We start from the raw sequence: 20475 nt of genomic DNA on the forward strand, positions 1-20475 counted from the left end.
AAAAAAAAGGAAAAAAGAAAAAAGAAAAAAGGAAAAAAAAGAAAATAAAAATAAAAAAGACAAAAAAGAAAAAAGGAAGAAACAAAAGTCAGAAAAAAACAGAAAAAAAGAATAAAAAGAAAAAAGGAAAAGCAGAAAAAAGGAAAAAAAAAAGAAAAAGGAAAAAAGGAAAAGGGAAAAAAGAAAAAAGGAGAAAAAAAAAGGAAAAAGAAAAAAAAGGAAAAGGAAACAAAAAAAAGAAAAAAAAGAAAAAAATTAAAAAAAAAAAAAACAGAAAAAGAAAAAAGGAAAAAAAAAAGAAAAAGGAAAAAAAGGAAAAAGAAGAAAGGAAAAAAGAAAAAAGAAAGAAAAAAGAAAAAAGGAAAAAAAAAGAAAAGAAAAAAGGTAAACAAGAAAAAAAAAAGAGAAAAAAGGAAAAAAATAGGAAAAAAGAAGAAAAGAAAAAAAAACAGGGAAAAAAAAAATAACAAGGAAAAAAACCACAGAAGAAAGCAGCAAAAAACAAACACACAAAAAAAAACCATAAAAAAGCCATTAAAACCCACAAAAAAAAAATAACCAAGAAACCCCATCAAAACCCCGTATCACCTCATAGTGCCCCATAGCCACCCCATAACACCCTATAGGACCCCATAGCCACCCTATAACCCCCCCTCTGACCCCATAACCCCCCTCTGACCCCATATCCCCCCCATGACCCCATAACCCCCCATATCACCCCTATAACCCCCCATAGGGCCCCATGGCTACCCCAAATAACCCCATAGCCCCCCCATAACACCCCATAGCTCCCCCATATGACCCTATAACACCCCATATGACCCCATATCCCCCCCGTGACCCCATATCCCCCCCTATGACCCCATAACCCCCCCCTATGACCCCATAACCCCCCCTATGACCCCATATCACCCCATAGCCACCCCATAACACCCCATAATCCCCCATAACCCCCCTCTGACCCCATAACCCCCCCTATCGCCCCATGGCTACCCCCAAATGACCCCATATCCCCCCCCTCTGACCCCATAACCCCCCATATGACCCCATAACCCCCCATATGACCCCATATGACCCCATAACCCCCCATATGACCCCATATGACCCCATAACCCCCCCTCTGACCCCCATAACCCCCCCATGACCCCATATCCCCCCATATGACCCCATAACCCCCCATATGACCCCATATGACCCCATAACCCCCCCTCTGACCCCATAACCCCCCCCCATGACCCCATAACCCCCCCCGACCCCATACCCCCGCACCGTGCAGCTGCTGTGGGGCCAGCTCCCCGCCGTCGTCGTCGTCGTCGTCCTCGTCGCTGTCCAGGGACGGCTTCCCGAAAAGCGGCTCCCGGGGGCCGCCCAGCGCCTCCTGCGCCCCACAGCGACCCCATAAGAGACCCCCAGAGACCCCACAGACCCCACAGAACCCATGGGGACCCCACAGACCCCATAGAGACCCATGGGGACCCCCACAGACCCCATAGAGACCCTACAGAGACCCCACAGGACCCCACAGACCCATAGAGACCCCACAGACCCCATAGAGACCCCACAGATCCCATAGAGACCCCACAGATCCCATAGAGACCCCACAGACCCCCATAGAGACCCCACAGATCCCATAGAGACCCCACAGATCCCATAGAACCCATAGAGACCCCACAGACCCCATAGAACCCATAGAGACCCCACAGATCCCATGGGACCCCACAGACCCCATGGAGATCCATAGAAACCCATAGAGACCCCACAGACCCCATAGAGACCCCACAGACCCCATAGAACCCATAGAGACCCCACAGACCCCATAGAGACCCCACAGACCCCACAGATCCCATGGAGACCCCACAGACCCCACACACCCCATAGAGACCCCACAGACCCCATAGAGACCCCACAGACCCTATAGAACCCATGGGGACCCCCACAGACCCCATAGAGACCCCCACAGACCCCATAGAACCCATAGAGACCCCACAGACCCACAGAGACCCCACAGACCCTATAGAACCCATGGGGACCCCACAGACCCCATAGAGACACACAGAGACCCCACAGATCCCATAGACCCCATAGAGACCCCACAGACCCCATAGAGACCCCACAGACCCCACAGACCCCATAGAGACCCCACAGACCCCATAGAACCCATAGAGATCCATAGAAACCCATAGTGCCCCATAGACCCCATAGAGACCCCACAGACCCCCACAGGCCCCATAGAGACCCCCCGCAGACCCCATAGAGACCCACAGAGACCCCGCAGACCCCATAGAGACCCCACAGACCCCATGGGGACCCCATAGAGACCCACGGACCCCATAGAGACCCATGGAGACCCCATAAGAGACCCCACAGAGACCCCCATAACACCCCCACAGTGCCCCATAGCACCCCAAATCTGCCCCATAGCCCCCCAAATCCGCCCCATATCCACCCCATAGCGCCCCATAGCCCCCTATAACCCACCCCATAGCGCCCCACAGCCACCCCAAATCTGCCCCATAGACCCCAAATCCACCCCACAACCCCCCAAATCTGCCCCATAGCGCCCTAAATCCACCCCATAGCGCCCCATATCCACCCCATAGACCCCCAAATCTGCCCCATAGCGCCCAAATCCGCCCCATAGACCCCCAAATCCGCCCCATAGACCCCCAAATCCACCCCATAGACCCCCAAATCTGCCCATAGCGCCCCAAATCTGCCCCATAGCGCCCCAAATCTGCCCCATAGGACCCCAAATCCACCCATAGCGCCCCAAATCCACCCCATAAACCCCAAATCTGCCCCATAGCACCCCAAATCCGCCCCACAGCCCCCCATATCTGCCCCATAGCTCCCCATATCCACCCCATAGACCCCAAATCTGCCCCACACCCACCCCATAGCCCCCTATATCCACCCCATAGCGCCCCAAATCCACCCCATAGCACCCCAAATCCACCCCATAGACCCCAAATCCACCCCACAACCCCCAAATCTGCCCCATAGCACCCCAAATCCACCCCATAGACCCCAAATCTGCCCCATAGCGCCCCAAATCCACCCCACAGCCCCCCATATCCACCCCATAAACCCCAAATCCGCCCCATAGACCCCAAATCTGCCCCATAGCGCCCCAAATCCACCCCATAGACCCCAAATCCACCCCATAGCCCCCCAAATCCACCCCACAACCCCCCCAAATCTGCCCCATAGCCCCCCAAATCTGCCCCATATCCACCCCATAGACCCCAAATCCGCCCCATAGACCCAAATCCACCCCAAATCCACCCCACAGACCCCAAATCCGCCCCAAATCCGCCCCACAGCCCCCCCCCCGCCCCATAGCGCCCCCCCCCTCACCCTCTTGCGGGGGGGCCCCGGCTCCTCCTCGTCCTCCAGGTCCTCGAAGGTCACTTTGCGCTTGGACATGGCTGCAATTAGTCCCTAATTAGCGCTAATTAACCCTAATTAGCCCCTAATTGACCCCTAATTGACCCCCTTAAGCACCACAGCCCCTAATTAGCCTAATGAGCCCCCCCCAAAACCTAATTAGCCCCCCCCAGATCTTAATTAGCCCCCCCCAAGACCCTCATTAGCCCCCCCAAGACCCTCATTAGCCCCCCCAAGACCCTCATTAGCACCCCCAGACCCTAATTAGCCCCCCCCAGTCCCTAATTAGCCCCCATTGACCCTAATTAACCCCACCTTGACCCCTAATTAACTCCTTTATCACTAATTAACCTCCTTGATCCCTAATTAGCCCCCCTTGACAGTAATTAGCCCCCTTTGAAGCCCTAATTAACCCCCCTTGAGCTACAACTAACCCCCCCTGAGCATTAATTAGCCCCCCTTGACCCTAATTAGCTCCCCTTTGACCCTAATTAACCCCCCCTGCTCCCTAATTAACCCCCCTAGGCTCCAATTAACCCCCACAGCCCCCTCTTAACACCCCCAAAGCCGCTAATTAACCCCCAAACGCCTAATAACCCCCTGCAAGCCCTAATTACCTCCCCCCGGACCCTAATTAACCCCCCCGACCCTAATTAACCCCCCCCAAGGCCCTAATTAACCCCCTCACGACCCCAATTAACCCCCGCCCGGCCCTAATTAACCCCCTCTCGCCTCTAATTAACCCCCCTCAGACCTTAATTAACCCCCCTCCGACCCTAATTAACCCCTCGAGCCCCTAATTTGCATATGCAAATGAGCCTCGGCCGGCCGGGGCCGCTCACCCGGCGCCGCCGCCGCTCTCCACAGCAGGCCGGAAGTGAACTCGGCACCGACTTCCGGTTTCCTCCGAGGGCGGGCGGAAGTGACGCCAAGGCCGGGCGGAAGCGCCTCCGGGGCCGGCGTCGCGGGGCTGGCAGCTCTTAAAGGCGCCGCGTCCCGGATTTTTAGCCCCGCCCCCACACGCTGAGACCCCGCCCAAACCCCTCAAAAACCCCGAAATCGCCCCCAAAAATCCCCCCTCGCCCCCCCCCCAACCCCCCTCATCCCGTCCTGGACCCCTTAAAAACCGCCCCTCCCCCACCCAGGACCCCCAAGCCCCGCCCCCTCCCTTAAGCCACGCCTCCCTCCCTAAGCCCCGCCCCCTGAAAAAAGAGGCGGGCTCCTCGTGGGCCGTTTTTTGCCGTTTTCACCCAAAAAAGAACCCGGAGGGGATGGGGGAGGGGAGAAGGGGGCGGGGTCAGGGGAGGGGGCGGAGTCTGTTAAATAAGCGGGGGCGGGGCCAGGCGGCTGTCAATCAAACGGGGCTGTCAATCAAAGGGGGGCAAGGAAGGGGAGCTGTCAATCAAAAGGGGGGCTGTCAATCAACCCGGGCTGTCAATCAAATGGAGCTGTCAATCAAGCAGAGCTGTCAATCAAGTGGAGCTGTCAATCAAACCGGGCTGTCAATCAACCGGAGCTGTCAATCACCGGCTGCTGTCAATCAGGGGCTGTTACTTGATGAGTTGTCAATCAAACGGAGCTGTCAATCAAATGGAGCTGTCAATCAAGGGCTGACTGGAGTGTCAATCGAGGAGGGGCTGTCAATCAAACTGAGCTGTCAATCAAACTGAGCTGTCAATCAAACTGAGCTGTCAATCAGATGGAGCTGTCAATCAGGTGGAGCTGTCAATCAGCCGGGGCTGTCAATCATCCGAGCCGGTGTTAGGGGGAGCCGTCAATCCGAGCTGTCAATCACAGGCGTCAGTCGGCCAATCAGAGGGCAAGGCGGGGCTGTCAATCAAAGGGGAGAGCTGTCAATCACGGGAGCTGTCAATCAAAGCAAACTGTCCGTCAAGAGGGCTGTCGATCACAGCTGTCAGTCACATGGAGCTGTCAATCATTTGACATCAATCGAATTGAGCTGTCAATCAAACTTATCCTAAAACTGAGCTGTCAGTCAAAGGATATCAATCAAATTGAGCTGTCAATCAAATATATCAATCAAATAGAGCTGTCAATCAAACACACAGCATCAAATTGAGCTGTCAATCAAACAGCCATTTCTTCAAGGGAGCTGTCAATCAATTCTATCAGTCAAATCGAGCTGTCAATCAAAAATATTAATCAAATCGAGCTGTCAATCAAACATAGAGCATTAACTTGAGCTGTCCAATCAAAGAGCCATCACTCCAAGGGGGCTGTCAATCAATTCTATCAGTCAAATTGAGCTGTCAATCAAAGAGCCACCACTCCAAAGGAGCTGTCAATCAATCCTATCCATCAAATCGAGCTGTCAATCAAACCTGTACATCAAATTGAGCTGTCAATCAACAATCTATCAATCAAATGGGGGTGTCAATCAATTCTATCAATCAAATAGAGCTGTCAATCAAACACAGAGCATCAAATTGAGCTGTCAATCAAAGAGCCATCACTCCAAGGGGGTTGTCAATCAAACTTATCCCTCAAATTGAGCTGTCAATCAAAGGTATATCAATCAAATCAAGCTGTCAATCAAAGCCCTATCAATACACCCAGCTGTCAATCATCCTGCCAGCCCCGCCCCCCGCCCCCTCCAGCCAATCCCGGCTCACTCACCGGCCCCTCCTCAGCGGGGGGGGTCTCTGGCCGCGGGGGGGGGGGTCCTGGTCCGCCGCCCCCCCCCCCCCCTTTTGCGCCTCCCCTGCAGCCGCTCCCGGCACCGCTCCAGCAGCCCCCTGCGACCCCCCCCCCAATTTGGGGGGCTCCTTCTCCCCCTGGGGCCCCCCCCCTCGAATTTCGGGGCCCCCCGCCTCCCCCTGGGCCCCCCCCCCAAATTCCGGGGGTCCCTTTTCCCCCCTCGACCCCCCCCCCGAATTCCTGGGCTCCCTGGGGACCCCCCCCCACTTTCGGGCTCTCCCCACCCCCCTGCGCCCCCCCCCCCAAATTTCGGGGCTCCCATCTCCCCCGGGGACCCCTCCCCTAACTGGGGGGGCTCCTTCAAATCTTGAGACCCCCCCCCAAATTTGGGGTCACCCACCCCCCCCCAGAGCCCCCTCCCCAATTTGGGGGGGCTCCTTCAAACCCGGGGCCCCCCCCCCAAATTTCTGGCCCCCCACCCCCCCCTCAGCCCCCTCCCCAATCGGGGGGGGCTCCTTCAAACCCGGGGCCCCCCCCCCAAATTTCTGGCCCCCCGACCCCCCCGCGGCCCCCTCCCCGACTTTTAGGGACCCCCCCGGGAATTGGGGGGGGGGGGGCTCGGCCCCCCCCCGGCGGATGGCGCGGGCCCCGTGGAGGCTGGGGGGGGGGGGGGCGCTGCAGCTCCCCCCGCGTCTGCCGCCAGCGCCGCAGCTGCGGCCCCCCGCTCCCGCTCGATCAGCGCCTCCGACACCGGCAGCGACGTCACCTGGGGTTGGGGGGGGGGGACCCCAAAAAAATAAGACCCCCGTCACCCCAAATACATCCCGACCCCAAAGCCGTCCCGACCCCAAAGCCTTCTCGACCCCAAAACAGCCTGACCCTATAACAGCCTGACCCTATAACCCCTTGACCCTATAAAGCCCTTGACCCTATAATCCCCTTGACCCTATAACCTCTTGACCCTATAACCTCTTGACCCTATAACCTCATGACCCTATAACCTCATGACCCTATAACCCCTTGACCCTATAAACCCCTGACCCTATAACCCCTTGACACTATAACCCCTTGACCCTATAATCCCCTTGACCCTATAACCTCATGACCCTATAAACCCCTTGACCCTATAACCTCTTGATCCTATAAACCCCTGACCCTATAACCCCTTGACCCTATAATCCCCTTGACCCTATAACCTCTTGACCCTATAACCCCTCGACCCTATAACCCCTTGACCCTATAAACCCCTGACCCTATAATTCCCTGACCCAATGACCCCGCAACCGCACAACCCCTTGACCCCAAACACCTTGACCCCATGACCCCATAACCCTTGACCCCTTGATCCCTTGACCCCGTGACCCCAATCCCCATAACCCCATACCCCTTGACCCCAAACCCCTTAACCCCTTAACCCCTTGACCCCTTCACCCCATGACCCCATAACCCCTTGTCCCCAAACCCTTAACCCCAAACCCCTTGACCCCTTGACCCCAAACCCCAAACCCTTAACCCCAAACCCCAAACCCCTTAACCCCTTGACCCCATAACCCTTGACCCTTGACCCCTTGACCCCATGACCCCATAACCCTTGACCCCAATCCCCATAACCCCTTCACCCCACAACCCCATGACCCCAAACCCTTAACCCCAAACCCCTTAACCCCTTGACCCCAAACCCCAAACCCCTTAACCCCTTGACCCCATAACCCTTGACCCTTGACCCCATAACCCTTGACCCCATACCCCTTGACCCCAAACCCCTTGACCCCAAACCCCATAACCCTTCACCCCACAACCCCATGACCCCAAACCCCTTGACCCCATACCCCAAACCCCTTGACCCCAAACCCCAAACCCTTAACCCCAAACCCCTTGACCCCTTGACCCCATAACCCTTGACCCCTTCACCCCATGACCCCATAACCCTTGTCCCCACAACCCCTTGACCCCAAACCCCAAACCCCTTAACCCCTTGACCCCAAACCCCAAACCCCTTGACCCTTGACCCCATGACCCCATAACCCTTGACCCCTTGACCCCGTGCCCCCACCTGCTGCACCAGGAGGTCCTCGTGCAGGGCGGTGCCGGGGGCGCTGCGCAGGCGCTCCATGGTCTCGTACATCCCCTGGCAGCTCCGCAGCTTCTCGGGGCTGCCCAGCGCCTGCCGCAGCAGCACCAGCCCCACGCGGAACATGATCTTCACCCCTGGGGGGGGACGGGGACGGGGTTACGGGGACCCTACAACACCTTGAGCCTACAAGCGGGGGAGCCCGGACCCCAAAACGCACGAGGAACGCAACGGGAACCAAGATTTGGGGACTACGCTCAACAATTTATGGAAAACCCAATGGGAACCCAAAAAAACCCAACAAGAACACAAAAGAAACCCCATGGAGAACCCACCAAGAACCCCATGGGGGTCCCCGTTGACCACCCGGACCCCAAAACCCATGGGGAACCCAACGGGAACCCAACGGGAACCAAGATTTGGGGACTACGCTCAACAAACTATGGAAAACCCAACGGAAATCCAACGGGAACCCAACAGGAACCCCATGGAGAACCCACCAAGAACCCCATGGGGGTCCCCGTTGACCACCCAGACCCCAAAACCCAACAAGAACCCAATGGGAACCCAACGGGAACCAAGATTTGGGGACTATGCTCAACAAACTATGGAAAACCCAATGGGAACCCAACAAAAACGCAACGGGAACCCCATGGAGAACCCACCAAGAACCCCATGGGGTCCCCCGTTGACCACCCGGACCCCAAAACCCATGGGGAACCCAATGAGAACCCAATAGGAACTCAATGGGAACCAAGATTTGGGGACTACGTTCAACAAACTATGGAAAACCCAATGGAAACCCAACGGGAACCCAACAGAAATCCCATGGAGAACCCACCAAGAACCCCATGGGGACCCCCGTTGACCACCCAGACCCCAAAACCCAACAAGAACCCAATGGGAACCCAACAGGAACCAAGATTTGGGGGCTACGCTCAACAATTTATGGAAAACCCAATGGGAACCCAACAAAAACCCAACGGGAACCCCATGGAGAACCCACCAAGAACCCCATGGGGTCCCCCGTTGACCACCCGGACCCCAAAACCCATGGGGAACCCAACGGGAACCCAATAGGAACTCAATGGGAACCAAGATTTGGGGCCTACGCTCAACAATTTATGGAAAACCCAACGGGAACCCAACGGGAACCCCATAGGGACCCCAAATGGACCCCCAAACCCCAAAACCCTATAAAGAACCCAATGGGAACCCACGGGAACCCTACGGAGAACCCACCTAGAACCCCATAGGGACCCCCAATGACCCCCAAATCAAAAACCCAATGAAGAACCCAACGGGAACCCAACCGGAACCCACCGGGAACCCCATAGGGACCTCAAATGGACCCCCAAACCCCAAACCCTATAAACAACTTAACAGGAACCCACCGGGAACCCTACAGAGAACCCACCTAGAACCTCATAGGGACCCCCAATAACCCCCAAATCAAAAATCCAATGAAGAACCCAACGGGAACCCAACAGGAACCCCATAGGGACCCCAAATGAACCCCCAAAACCCCAAAACCCTATAAACGACTTAATGGGAACCCACCAGAAACCCCATGAAGAACCCACCTAGAACCCCATAGGGACCCCCAATGACCCCCAAATCAAAAACCCAATGAAGAACCCAACGGGAACCCAATGGGAACCCCATAGGGACCCCAAATGAACCCCCAAAACCCCAAACCCTATAAACAACTTAACGGGAACCCACCAGGAACCCTACAGAGAACCCACCTAGAACCCCATTGGCGTCCCCATTGGCCCCCCAACCAAAAACCCAACGAAGAACCCAACGGGAACCCAACGGGAACCCCATAGGGACCCCAAATGAACCCCAAAACCCCAAAACCCTATAAACAACTTAACGGGAACCCACCTAGAACCCTACAGAGAACCCACCTAGAACCCCATACGCCCCCCGAACCGCCCCCCAAACCTCCTTAACCTCTCCCCATTCCTCCCACGAATCATTTTAGGACGCGTCCCAGCGCCGCCCTTTCCTCGGCGAGCCCGGCTGGATTTTTGGGGCCAATTCCTGGGATTTTGGGGCTTTTTTTACCTTCGCAGAAGAACATGTCCCAAACCCGCAGCACGGCGGCCCAGGGCAGGGAGCGGGCGAAGATGCACATGAACCACTCGGTCAGGTAGAGCACCGGCTCCACCCGGAACCGCCGCAGGTGCCGGTGGGCGGCGGGGGCGGCCCGGCGAAGCAGCGCCCCGAAAACCTCCCCGTCCAGCTGCACGGCCTCCTGGGGGGTGGAGGGGAGAGGGTCAGGGCCCTACAAGGCCCTATAAGGTCCTATAAGGCCCTACAAGGTCCTATAATACCCTATAAGGCCCTATAATGCTCTATAAAGCTTTATAAGGCCCTATAACACCCTATAATACCCTATAAGGCCCTATAATGCCCTATAAAGTCCTATAAGGCCCTATAATGCCCTACAAAGCCCTGTAAGGTCCTATAAGGCACTATAAGGCCGTGCGAAGCCCTATAAGACCCTATGAGACACTATAAGGCCCTATAATGACCTACAAGGCCCTATAAGGCCCTATGAGGCACTATAAGGCCCTACAAGGCCCTATAAAGCCCTATAAGGCCCTATAAGGCACTATAAGGCCCTATAAGGCCCTATAAGGCACTATAAGGCCCTACAAGGCCCTATAAGGCACTACAAGGCCCTACGAGGCCCTATAAGGCCCTATAAAGCTCTACAATGCCCTATAAGGCCCTATAGGGCCCCATAAGACTCCATATGGCCCCCTATGGCCCTGCAGGACCCCATCCAACCCCATAGGGCTCCATATGGCCCCATAGGGCCCCATAAGGCCCCGTAAGACCCCGTATGACCCCACATGGCCCCATCCAACCCTGTGTGGCCTCACAGGGCCCCATATGGCCCCGCAGGGCCCTATCGAGCCCCATAGGGCCCCGTATGGCCCGGTAGGGCCCCATCTGACCCCGTATGGCCCCACCCGATGCCATACAGCCCCATAGGGCCCCATATGACCCCATATGACCCCATCCGACCCCATAGGGCCCCGTATTGCCTCATATGACCCCGTATGGCCCCATATGACCCCATCAGGCCCCATCTGACCCCATATGGCCCCGTATGGCCCCGTAAGGCCCCGTATGACCCCATAAGGCCCCGTATGGCCCTATATGGCCCCGTATGATCCCATATGGCCCCATCCGACCCCATAAGGCCCCGTATGGCCCCATAAGGCCCCGTATGGCCCTATATGGCCCTGTATGACCCCATAAGGCCCCGTATGACCCCATAAGGCCCCGTATGGCCCTATATGGCCCCGCGTGCCGCTCACCAGGCCGGCGCTGTAGTACCCGGGCAGGTATTTGTCGCAGATCTGCACCAGGCACCAGAAGGCTTGCTGCGGGGGAAAAAGGGTCACCAGGGACCCCAAAACGGCCCCATTATGCCCCAAAATGGCCCCACGGCCCCACGGCCCTACATCCCCCTGGCCCCATGGCCCCAAAGTCCCCCAATATGCCCCAAATGTCCCCAATGTCCCCAAATGTCCCCAATACCCCAAATGTCCCCAACACCCCCAAAATGTCCCCAAATGTCCCCAAATGTCCCCAATATCCCCAAATGCCCCCAAATGCCCCCAAACGCCCCCCATTGACCCCAAATATCCCCAAATGTCCCCAAATGTCCCCAACAACACCCCTAATGTCCCCCAAAATGTCCCCAATGTCCCCAAATGCACCCAATATCCCAAATATCCCAAATACCCCCCAAATGTCCCCAACACCCCCAAATGTCCCAAATATCCCCAATATCCCCAAATGTCCCAAATATCCCCACATGTCCCCAAATGACCCCAATATCCCCAATGTCCTCAAATGTCCCCAAAGTCCCCAAAATGTCCCCAAATGTCCCCAAATCCCCCAAATGTCCCCAATATCCCCAATGTCCTCAAATGTCCCCAATGTCCCCAAATGTCCCAAATACCCCCCAAATGTCCCCAACACCCCCAAATGTCCCCAAATATCCCCAAATATCCCCAAATGTCCCCAACACCCCCAAATGTCCCAAATATCCCCAATGTCCCCAAATATCCCAAATACCCCCCAAATGTCCCCAATGTCCCCAACGCCCCCAATCTTCCCGATGTCCCCAAATGTCCCCAATATCCCCAAATGTCCCAAATATCCCCAAATATCCCACAATGTCCCCAACTACCCAAATGTCCCCAATCTCCCCAATATCCCCAATGTCCCCAAAAGTCCCCAAATGTCCCCAAACGTCCCCAAAACGTCCCCAAATGTCCCCAATATCCCCAAATGTCCCAAATATCCCACAATGTCCCCAACTACCCAAATGTCCCCAATGTCCCCAATCTCCCCACTGTCCCCAAATGTCCCCCAAAAGTCCCCAAATGTCCCCAACACCCCCAATGTCCCAAATGCCCCCAAATGTCCCCAAATGTCCCAAATATCCCCGAATATCCCACAATGTCCCCAACTACCCAAATGTCCCCAATCTCCCCAATATCCCCACTGTCCCCAAATGTCCCCAAAATGTCCCCAAATGTCCCCAATATCCCCAAATGTCCCAAATATCCCCAATATCCCCAAATGTCCCAAATATCCCCAAATATCCCACAATGTCCCCAACTACCCAAATGTCCCCAATCTCCCCAACATCCCCAAATATCCCCAAATATCCCCAATGTCCCCAAACGTCCCCAAAACGTCCCCAAATGTCACCTCGGCGGGCATGTGCATGAGCAGGACGGCGGCGACGGGCGCCTGCGCCTGGCAGTACCCCTCCTGCGGCCGGTACACCGTGTAGGCCTTCAGGATGCGGTACAGGTCCTGCTGCCTGGGGGCGGGGCCAAGGGGGGGCGGGGCCGAGTGGGCGTGGTCAGCCCCGGGGGGCGTGGCCAGCCAGAAGGGGTGTGGTCAGCCCCGGGTCAGAGCGAATGGGATGAGAGGGGGTGAGGTCAAGTGGGCTGGGGTGGGTTCGGTGGGCGGGGCCAGTCCCAAGGGGGCGTGGTCAACACCAGGGGGCGTGGTTAAGTGGGCGTGGTCATCCCCGGGGGGCGTGGCCAGCCAGAAGGGGCGGGGTCAGCCCCAGGGAGCAGGGTCAGATGGAAAGGAGGTGGGCTGGGGTGGGTTGGGTGGGCGTGGCCAGCACCAAGGGGGCGTGGTCAGTCCCAGGGGGTGTGGTCAAGTGGGTGTGGTCAGTCCCAGGGGGCGTGGTCAGCCAGAAGGGGCGGGGTCAGCCCCAGGGAGAGGGGTCAAATGGGGTCAGGTGGGGAAGGGGCTAATGGATGGGGTCAGGTGGGCGTGGCCAGCATCAAGGGGGTGTGGTCAACTCCAGGGGGCGTGGTCAAGTGGGTGTGGTCAGCCCCAGGGGGCGTGGCCAGCCAGAAGGGGCGGGGTCAGCCCCAGGGTCAACAGAATGGGATGAGAGGGGGTGAGGTCAAGTGGGCAAGGGAGGATTGGGTGGGCGTGGCCAGCTCCAGGAGGCGTGGTCAGATCCAGAGGGCGTGGCCAAGTGGGTGTGGTCAGCCCCAGGGGGCGTGGCCATCCAGAAGGGGCGGGGTCAGCCCCAGGGGGCAGGGTCAGATGGAAAGGAGGTGGGCTGGGGTGGGTTGGGTGGGCGTGGCCAGCACCAAGGGGGCGTGGTCAGTCCCAGAGGGTGTGGTCAAGTGGGTGTGGTCAGCCCAGGGGGGCGTGGCCAGCCAGAAGGGGCGGGGTCAGCCCAGGGTCAGATGGAATGGGGTCAGGTGGGGAAGGGGCTAATGGGTGGGGTCAGGTGGGCGTGGCCGTCTTCAGGGGGCGTGGTCATACCCAGGGGGCGTGGCCTCTAATAAGTGGGCGTGTCCTCCCAAAGACTCCACCCACCCCACGACTTAACTAAGGGAGGGGAGGGGGAAAAGGTGAGTGGTTCTGCCCAAAAGGGGCGTGGTTTTTCCGAGGGCGTGGCTTTGTGGGCGTGGTCTAGAAGGGGGCGTGGCATGTAGAAAAGTGGGCGTGTCCTCCCAAAGACCCCGCCCACTCTAGGACTTGGCAAAGGGAAGGGAGGGGGACAAGGGGAGCGGCTCTGGCTCAATGGGGCATGGTTTTTCGAGGGCGTGGCTTTGTGGGCGTGCCCTGGGAGAGGTGGGCGTGGCATGCAAATGAGAGGGGGGCGTGTCCTCACCCGTGCCCGCCCCTGGCGGCGAACATCTCGTGGAAGGGGAACTGCCGGTGCAGGTCCTTCTCGATGGCCTCCAGCCAGCGCGCCTCCCCCGGCTGCCTCTCCAGCTCCTGCGGGGGGCGTGGCCCGGGTCAGCCCCGCCCCTTTAGGCCCCTCCCACTCGGAGGCCACGCCCCTTTTCCCAATTAGCCCCGCCCCTCACCTGGAAGAGGCCCGGGTTGCGGTCCAGCAGCTCCTGGCTGGCCGAGAGCAGCTGCCAGGCGCGGGGCGCGCAGCGAGGAGGGGATGCCCTTGCGGCAGCGCAGCTTCACCTGGGGGGCAACTGGGGCTTACTGGGAGGCACTGGGAACCAGTGGGAGGCGCTGGGGGGCACTGGGAGGCAGTGGGAGGCACTGGGACTCAGCTACTGGGGGGCACTGGGACTTACTGGGAGGCGCTGGGACTTACTGGGAGGCACTGGGAGGAGCTGGGAGGTGCTGGGAGGCACTGGGAGGAGCTGGGAGCCAGTGGGAGGCACTGGGACTCAGCTACTGGGAGGCACTGGGACTCATTGGGAGCCACTGGGAGAAGCTGGGAGCCAGTGGGAGGCACTGGGACTTACTGGGAGGCACTGGGGGACACTGGGGGGCACTGGGACTCATTGGGAGCCAGTGGGAGGCACTGGGACTCACTGGGACTCAGCCACTGGGGGGCACTGGGAGGCACTAGGACTTATTGGGAGGCACTGGGAGGAACTGGGGGGCACTGGGAGGCACTGGGAGCCATGACGGGGGGGTGTGGGGGGTGATATGGGGCTGGAGGACCCATCTATGGGGCAGAAACCCCCCCAGGAACCACTTATGGGGCAGGAGGAGCCCTCTATGGGGCAGAAACCCCCCCAAAGACCCACTTATGGGGCAGAAGAAACCCTCTATGGGGCCAAAATCCCCCCAAAGACCCACTTATGGGGCAGGGAACCCCTCCCCAGGCCCTCCTATGGGGCAGAACGACCCCACAGGACCCCTCTATGGGGCAGAAACCCCCCCAGGAACCACTTATGGGGCAGGAGGACCCATCTATGGGGCAGAAACCCCCCCAAAGACCCACTTATGGGGCAGGAGGACCCATCTATGGGGCACGAAGATCCATCTATGGGGCAGAAACCCCCCCAAAGACCCACTTATGGGGCAGAAGAAGGCCTCTATGGGGCCGAAACCCCCCCAGGAACCACTTATGGGGCAGGAGAAGCCCTCTATGGGGCAGAAACCCCCCCAAAGACCCACTTATGGGGCAGAAGAAACCCTCTATGGGGCCAAAATCCCCCCAAAGACCCACTTATGGGGCAGGGAACCCCTCCCCAGGCCCTCCTATGGGGCAGAACGACCCCACAGACCCCTCTATGGGGCAGAAACCCCCCCAGGAACCACTTATGGGGCAGGAGGAGCCCTCTATGGGGCAGAAACCCCCCCCAAAGACCCACTTATGGGGCAGAAGAAACCCTCTATGGGGCCAAAATCCCCCCAAAGACCCACTTATGGGGCAGGGAACCCCTCCCCAGGCCCTCCTATGGGGCAGAACGACCCCACAGACCCCTCTATGGGGCAGAAACCCCCCCAGGAACCACTTATGGGGCAGGAGGACCCATCTATGGGGCAGAAACCCCCCCAAAGACCCACTTATGGGGCAGAAGAAACTCTCTATGGGGCAGAAGCCCCCCCAAAGACCCACTTATGGGGCAGGAGGACCCATCTATGGGGCACGAAGATCCATCTATGGGGCAGAAACCCCCCCAAAGACCCACTTATGGGGCAGGAGGACCCATCTATGGGGCAGAAACCCCCCCAAAGACCCACTTATGGGGCAGAAGAAACTCTCTATGGGGCAGAAGCCCCCCCAAAGACCCACTTATGGGGCAGGAGGACCCATCTATGGGGCAGAAACCCCCCAAAGACCCACTTATGGGGCAGAAGAAACTCTCTATGGGGCAAGAACCCCCCCAAAGACCCACTTATGGGGCAGGAGGACCCATCTATGGGGCAGAAACCCCCCCAAAGACCCACTTAATGGGGCAGAAGAAACTCTCTATGGGGCAGAAACCCCCCCAAAGACCCACTTATGGGGCAGAAGAAACTCTCTATGGGGCAGAAGCCCCCCCAAAGACCCACTTATGGGGCAGGAGGACCCATCTATGGGGCACGAAGATCCATCTATGGGGCAGAAACCCCCCCAAAGACCCACTTATGGGGCAGGAGAACCCATCTATGGGGCAGAAACCCCCCCAAAGACACACTTATGGGGCAGAAGAAGGCCTCTATGGGGCCGAAACCCCCCCAGGAACCACTTATGGGGCAGGAGAAGCCCTCTATGGGGCAGAAAACCCCCCCAAAGACCCACTTATGGGGCAGGGAACCCCTCCCCAGGCCCTCCTATGGGGCAGAACGACCCCACAGACCCCTCTATGGGGCAAACCCCCCTCCAAAAACGAACTTATGGGGCAGGAGGACCCATCTATGGGGCAGAAACCCCCCAAAGACCCACTTATGGGCAGAAGAAACTCTCTATGGGGCAGAAGCCCCCCCAAAGACCCACTTATGGGGCAGGAGGACCCATCTATGGGGCAGAGAACCCCCCCAAAGACCCACTTATGGGGCAGAAGAAACTCTCTATGGGGCAGAAGCCCCCCCAAAGACCCACTTATGGGGCAGGAGGACCCATCTATGGGGCACGAAGATCCATCTATGGGGCAGAAACCCCCCCCAAAGACCCACTTATGGGGCAGGAGGACCCCTCTATGGGGCAGAAACCCCCCCAGGAACCACTTATGGGGCAGGAGAAGCCCTCTATGGGGCAGAAACCCCCCCAGGAACCACTTATGGGGCAGGAGGACCCCTCTATGGGGCAGGAGGAGCCCTCTATGGGGCAGAAACCCCCCCAAAGACCCACTTATGGGGCCGCCCCACCTTCTGGTAGCGCCGCGCCAGCCACTTGTCCCAGTGGTTGAACATCTCCAGCCACTTCAGCTCCCGCTGCCGCGCCACGTCCACGGGCACCGAGCTCTCCCTGTGGGGCAGGAGGTGGGTTAGGGGGCTCCCGGCCCCATAGCGGACCCCCACGCCCCCCCAGAAAACAACCCCGGAAGTGTGGGGCCCGCCCGACCTCGATTAACCCCGAAATTTGGGGGTCCTGATGGGGTGGGGTGGGGAAATTGGGGGTCCTGAGGTTATGGGGTGGGGAAATTGGGGGTCCCGAGGCTATGGGGTGGGGAAAAAGGGGGTCCCCAAGCTATGGGGTAGGGAAATTGGGGGTCCCAATGCTATGGGGTGGGGAAATTTGGGGTCCTGATGCTATGGGGTAGGGGAAAAGGGGGTCCCGAGGCTATGGGGTGGGGAAACTGGGGGTCCTGAGGCTATGGGGTAGGGAAATTGGGGATCCCAAGGCTATGGGGTGGGGAAATTTGGGGTTCTGAGGCTATGGGGTAGGGGAGGTCCCGACTCTATGGGGTAGGGGAAAAGGGGGGTCCCGACGCTATGGGGCTGGGGGAAAAGGGGTGTGGGGTCCCGTTTTGGGGTGACTCACGGCGTCTCGCAGTACTGGGTGCCCCCCAGGAAGCCGTAGCGGTCGGTGCGGCGGAAGGAGGGCCCGGCCAGCTCCGAATCGGAGCCCATGGAGCTGGCGTCGTCCGGGAAGGGCCCGCTCAGAGACTCCAGGGTCCCCGACAGGACGCTCACCGAGTCCAGGTCGCTCCCCCGGGGGCCCGGGATGCCCGGGCCCAGGCTGCTCTGCGAGCCCCGGGCCGGCCCGTTGGCCTCAAGATGGCCGCGGGAGAGGGGAGAGCCCAAGATGGCCGACGATGACGTCACGATGCTCTCCGTTGACCCCAAGATGGCCGACGTTGACGTCACGGTGGTGTCTGTTGGCTCCAAGATGGCCGACGTTGACGTCACAACGGTGTCTGTTGACCCCAAGATGGCCGACGTTGACGTCACGGTGCTGTCCGTTGACCCCAAGATGGCCGATGATGACGTCACAACGGTGTCTGTTGACTCCAAGATGGCCGACGTTGTGATAGGGGTGGGATCTGGGTCCAAGATGGCCGCCGATGATGTCACAGTGGTGTCTGTTGACTCCAAGATGGCCGACGTTGATGTCACGGTGCTGTCCGTTGACCCCAAGATGGCTGACGATGACGTCACAGCAGTTTCCGTTGCATCCAAGATGGCCGACACTGTGACAGGGGTGGTCTCTGGGTCCAAGATGGCTGACGATGACATCACGGTGGTGTCTGTTGGCTCCAAGATGGCCGACGTTGACGTCACGGTGCTGTCTGTTGACCCCAAGATGGCCGATGATGACGTCACAACGGTGTCTGTTGACTCCAAGATGGCCGACGTTGTGATAGGGGTGGGATCTGGGTCCAAGATGGCCGACGATGATGTCATGGTGCTCTCCGTTGACCCCAAGATGGCTGACGATGACGTCACAGCAGTTTCCGTTGCATCCAAGATGGCCGACGTGGTGATGGGGGCGGGATCTGGGTCCAAGATGGCTGCCGATGACGTCACAGTGGTGTCTGTTGGCTCCAAGATGGCTGACGTTGACGTCACGGTGCTGTCCGTTGACCCCAAGATGGCCGATGATGACGTCACAGTGGTGTCTGTTGGCTCCAAGATGGCCGCCGATGACGTCACGGTGGTGGCCTCCAAGATGGCCGCCGATGACGTCACGCCACTCTCCAGCCCCTCATTGGCCGGCCTCGCCTCCAAGATGGCCGCCGTGGAGGCCGCGCCATCCTCATTGGCCGCGGTTGACCCCGCCCCGGCCTCCGTTGGCCTCCCATTGGCTCCTGGCTCCTCATTGGCTGCCGTTGACCCCTCGGTGACCTCGGTTGACCCCTGGGTGACCCCAGTTGACCCCTGGGTGACCCCGGTTGACCCCAAGATGGCCGCCGTTGACTTCCGGTCCCCCGCTGCCTCCTGATTGGCTGGCGTTGACCTCTTGGTGACCCCGGTTGACCCCTCGGTGACCTCGGTTGACCCCAAGATGACCTCGGTTGACCCCTGGGTGACCTCCGTTGACCCCGCCTTGGCCTCCGTTGACCCCTGGGTGACCCCGGTTGACCCCTGGGTGACCCCGGTTGACCCCAAGATGGCCGCCGCCGACTTCCGCTCCTCTCCCGCCTCCTCATTGGCCGCCGCCGCCCTCACCTTGACCTCCGGTGACCCCTCGGTGACCTCCGGTGACCTCCCGGTGACCTCCGCTGACCCCAACATGGCCGCCGCCGACTTCCTGCCCCCTCCCCTCTCCTCATTGGCCGCCTCCTCCGCCGCCCCGCAGCATCGCGGCCCCCGATTGGCCGCCTCCTCCTCCTCCCGCGGCCTCCTCAGGCCTCCCGGGGGACCCCCGGTTGACGGAGCCCCCTGATTGGCCGCCGCCCCCGGCCCCGCCGCCACCCCATTGGCCAGCGGCCTCCGCGGGGGGCCGGCGGCCATCTTGGGCCGGGGGGGGGCGGGGCGGGGGCGCGGGGGGCCCGGTTTCCATGGCGACGAGCGACCCCCTCCCCGCCCCGCCGCCGCTCAGAGCCGCCGGAGGAGGCGGGGCCGGCCCAGGGAGGAAGCGGAAGCGGCGAGCAGGAGAAACGGCCGCCTATTGGCCGAGAAAAGGTGACGGGCGGAGAGAGCGGCCAATCAGGAAGCGCAGCGCGCCGGCCCGCCCCCCTGCGGCCAATGGGAGGGGTTGGGGGTGGGGTTAGGCGACGCGCGGCCAATCAGCGCGGCAGGAGCCGGCAGCCAATCGGAAGGAAGGAGGCGGAGCCAGGAGTTCCGGGCACGGCTTTTATTGGCCCGCGCCCCGCCCCGCGGTTGCCAGGCAGCCGTTGCCATGGCAACCGCGCTCCCCCCCCGCCCCTCCCTGTTCCTTGTTGCCTAGCAACCCGCTCCCCCCGCCCCTCCCTGCTCGTTGTTGCCTAGCAACGCCTCACGGCCCCCTCCCGCCCCACCCCAACACCCGCAGCTGATTGGCTGGCGGCGCCGCGGAGGGCGGGGCGGCCCGAAGCCACACCCTTTCGTCCCCTCCCCGGAAAGGGGCGTGGCTGCCAGATGGCTCCGCCCACACGGCACTGGCCCTGAAGGGATAAATGGGAGGAGGGGGTAGCAGGGACCCCCCCAAAAGCCCCCAATCCCCCCCATTTTCCCCTAAA

General features: G+C 59.2%; 1 protein-coding gene and 1 long non-coding RNA gene across 2 annotated transcripts; both read right to left on the bottom strand.

Annotated features, from left to right (window-relative positions):
• Window positions 1-1269: 1269 nt before the first annotated feature.
• Window positions 1270-4289, bottom strand: LOC311221719. The gene is made up of 3 exons (XR_014619326.1): window positions 4230-4289; window positions 3358-3428; window positions 1270-1378 (listed from the first exon to the last, which is right to left on the bottom strand). It is a non-coding gene; the product is annotated as an uncharacterized lncRNA (long non-coding RNA).
• A 326-nt stretch (window positions 4290-4615) lies between these two features.
• LOC311221717 (uncharacterized protein) lies at window positions 4616-19868 on the bottom strand. Its single transcript, XM_084307107.1, is given in 10 exon segments — window positions 4616-5171; window positions 8099-8253; window positions 10190-10379; window positions 11455-11520; window positions 12863-12977; window positions 14304-14410; window positions 14503-14565; window positions 14567-14611; window positions 17240-17339; window positions 17856-19868. Coding segments are annotated over 10 exon segments (2796 nt in total). The 5' UTR covers window positions 19769-19868; the 3' UTR covers window positions 4616-5129.
• Between the last annotated feature and the right edge of the window lie 607 nt (window positions 19869-20475).

Source organism: Netta rufina (assembly GCF_964035555.1).
Source record: "Netta rufina genome assembly, contig: SCAFFOLD_124, whole genome shotgun sequence".
Taxonomy (NCBI): Eukaryota; Metazoa; Chordata; class Aves; order Anseriformes; family Anatidae; genus Netta; species Netta rufina.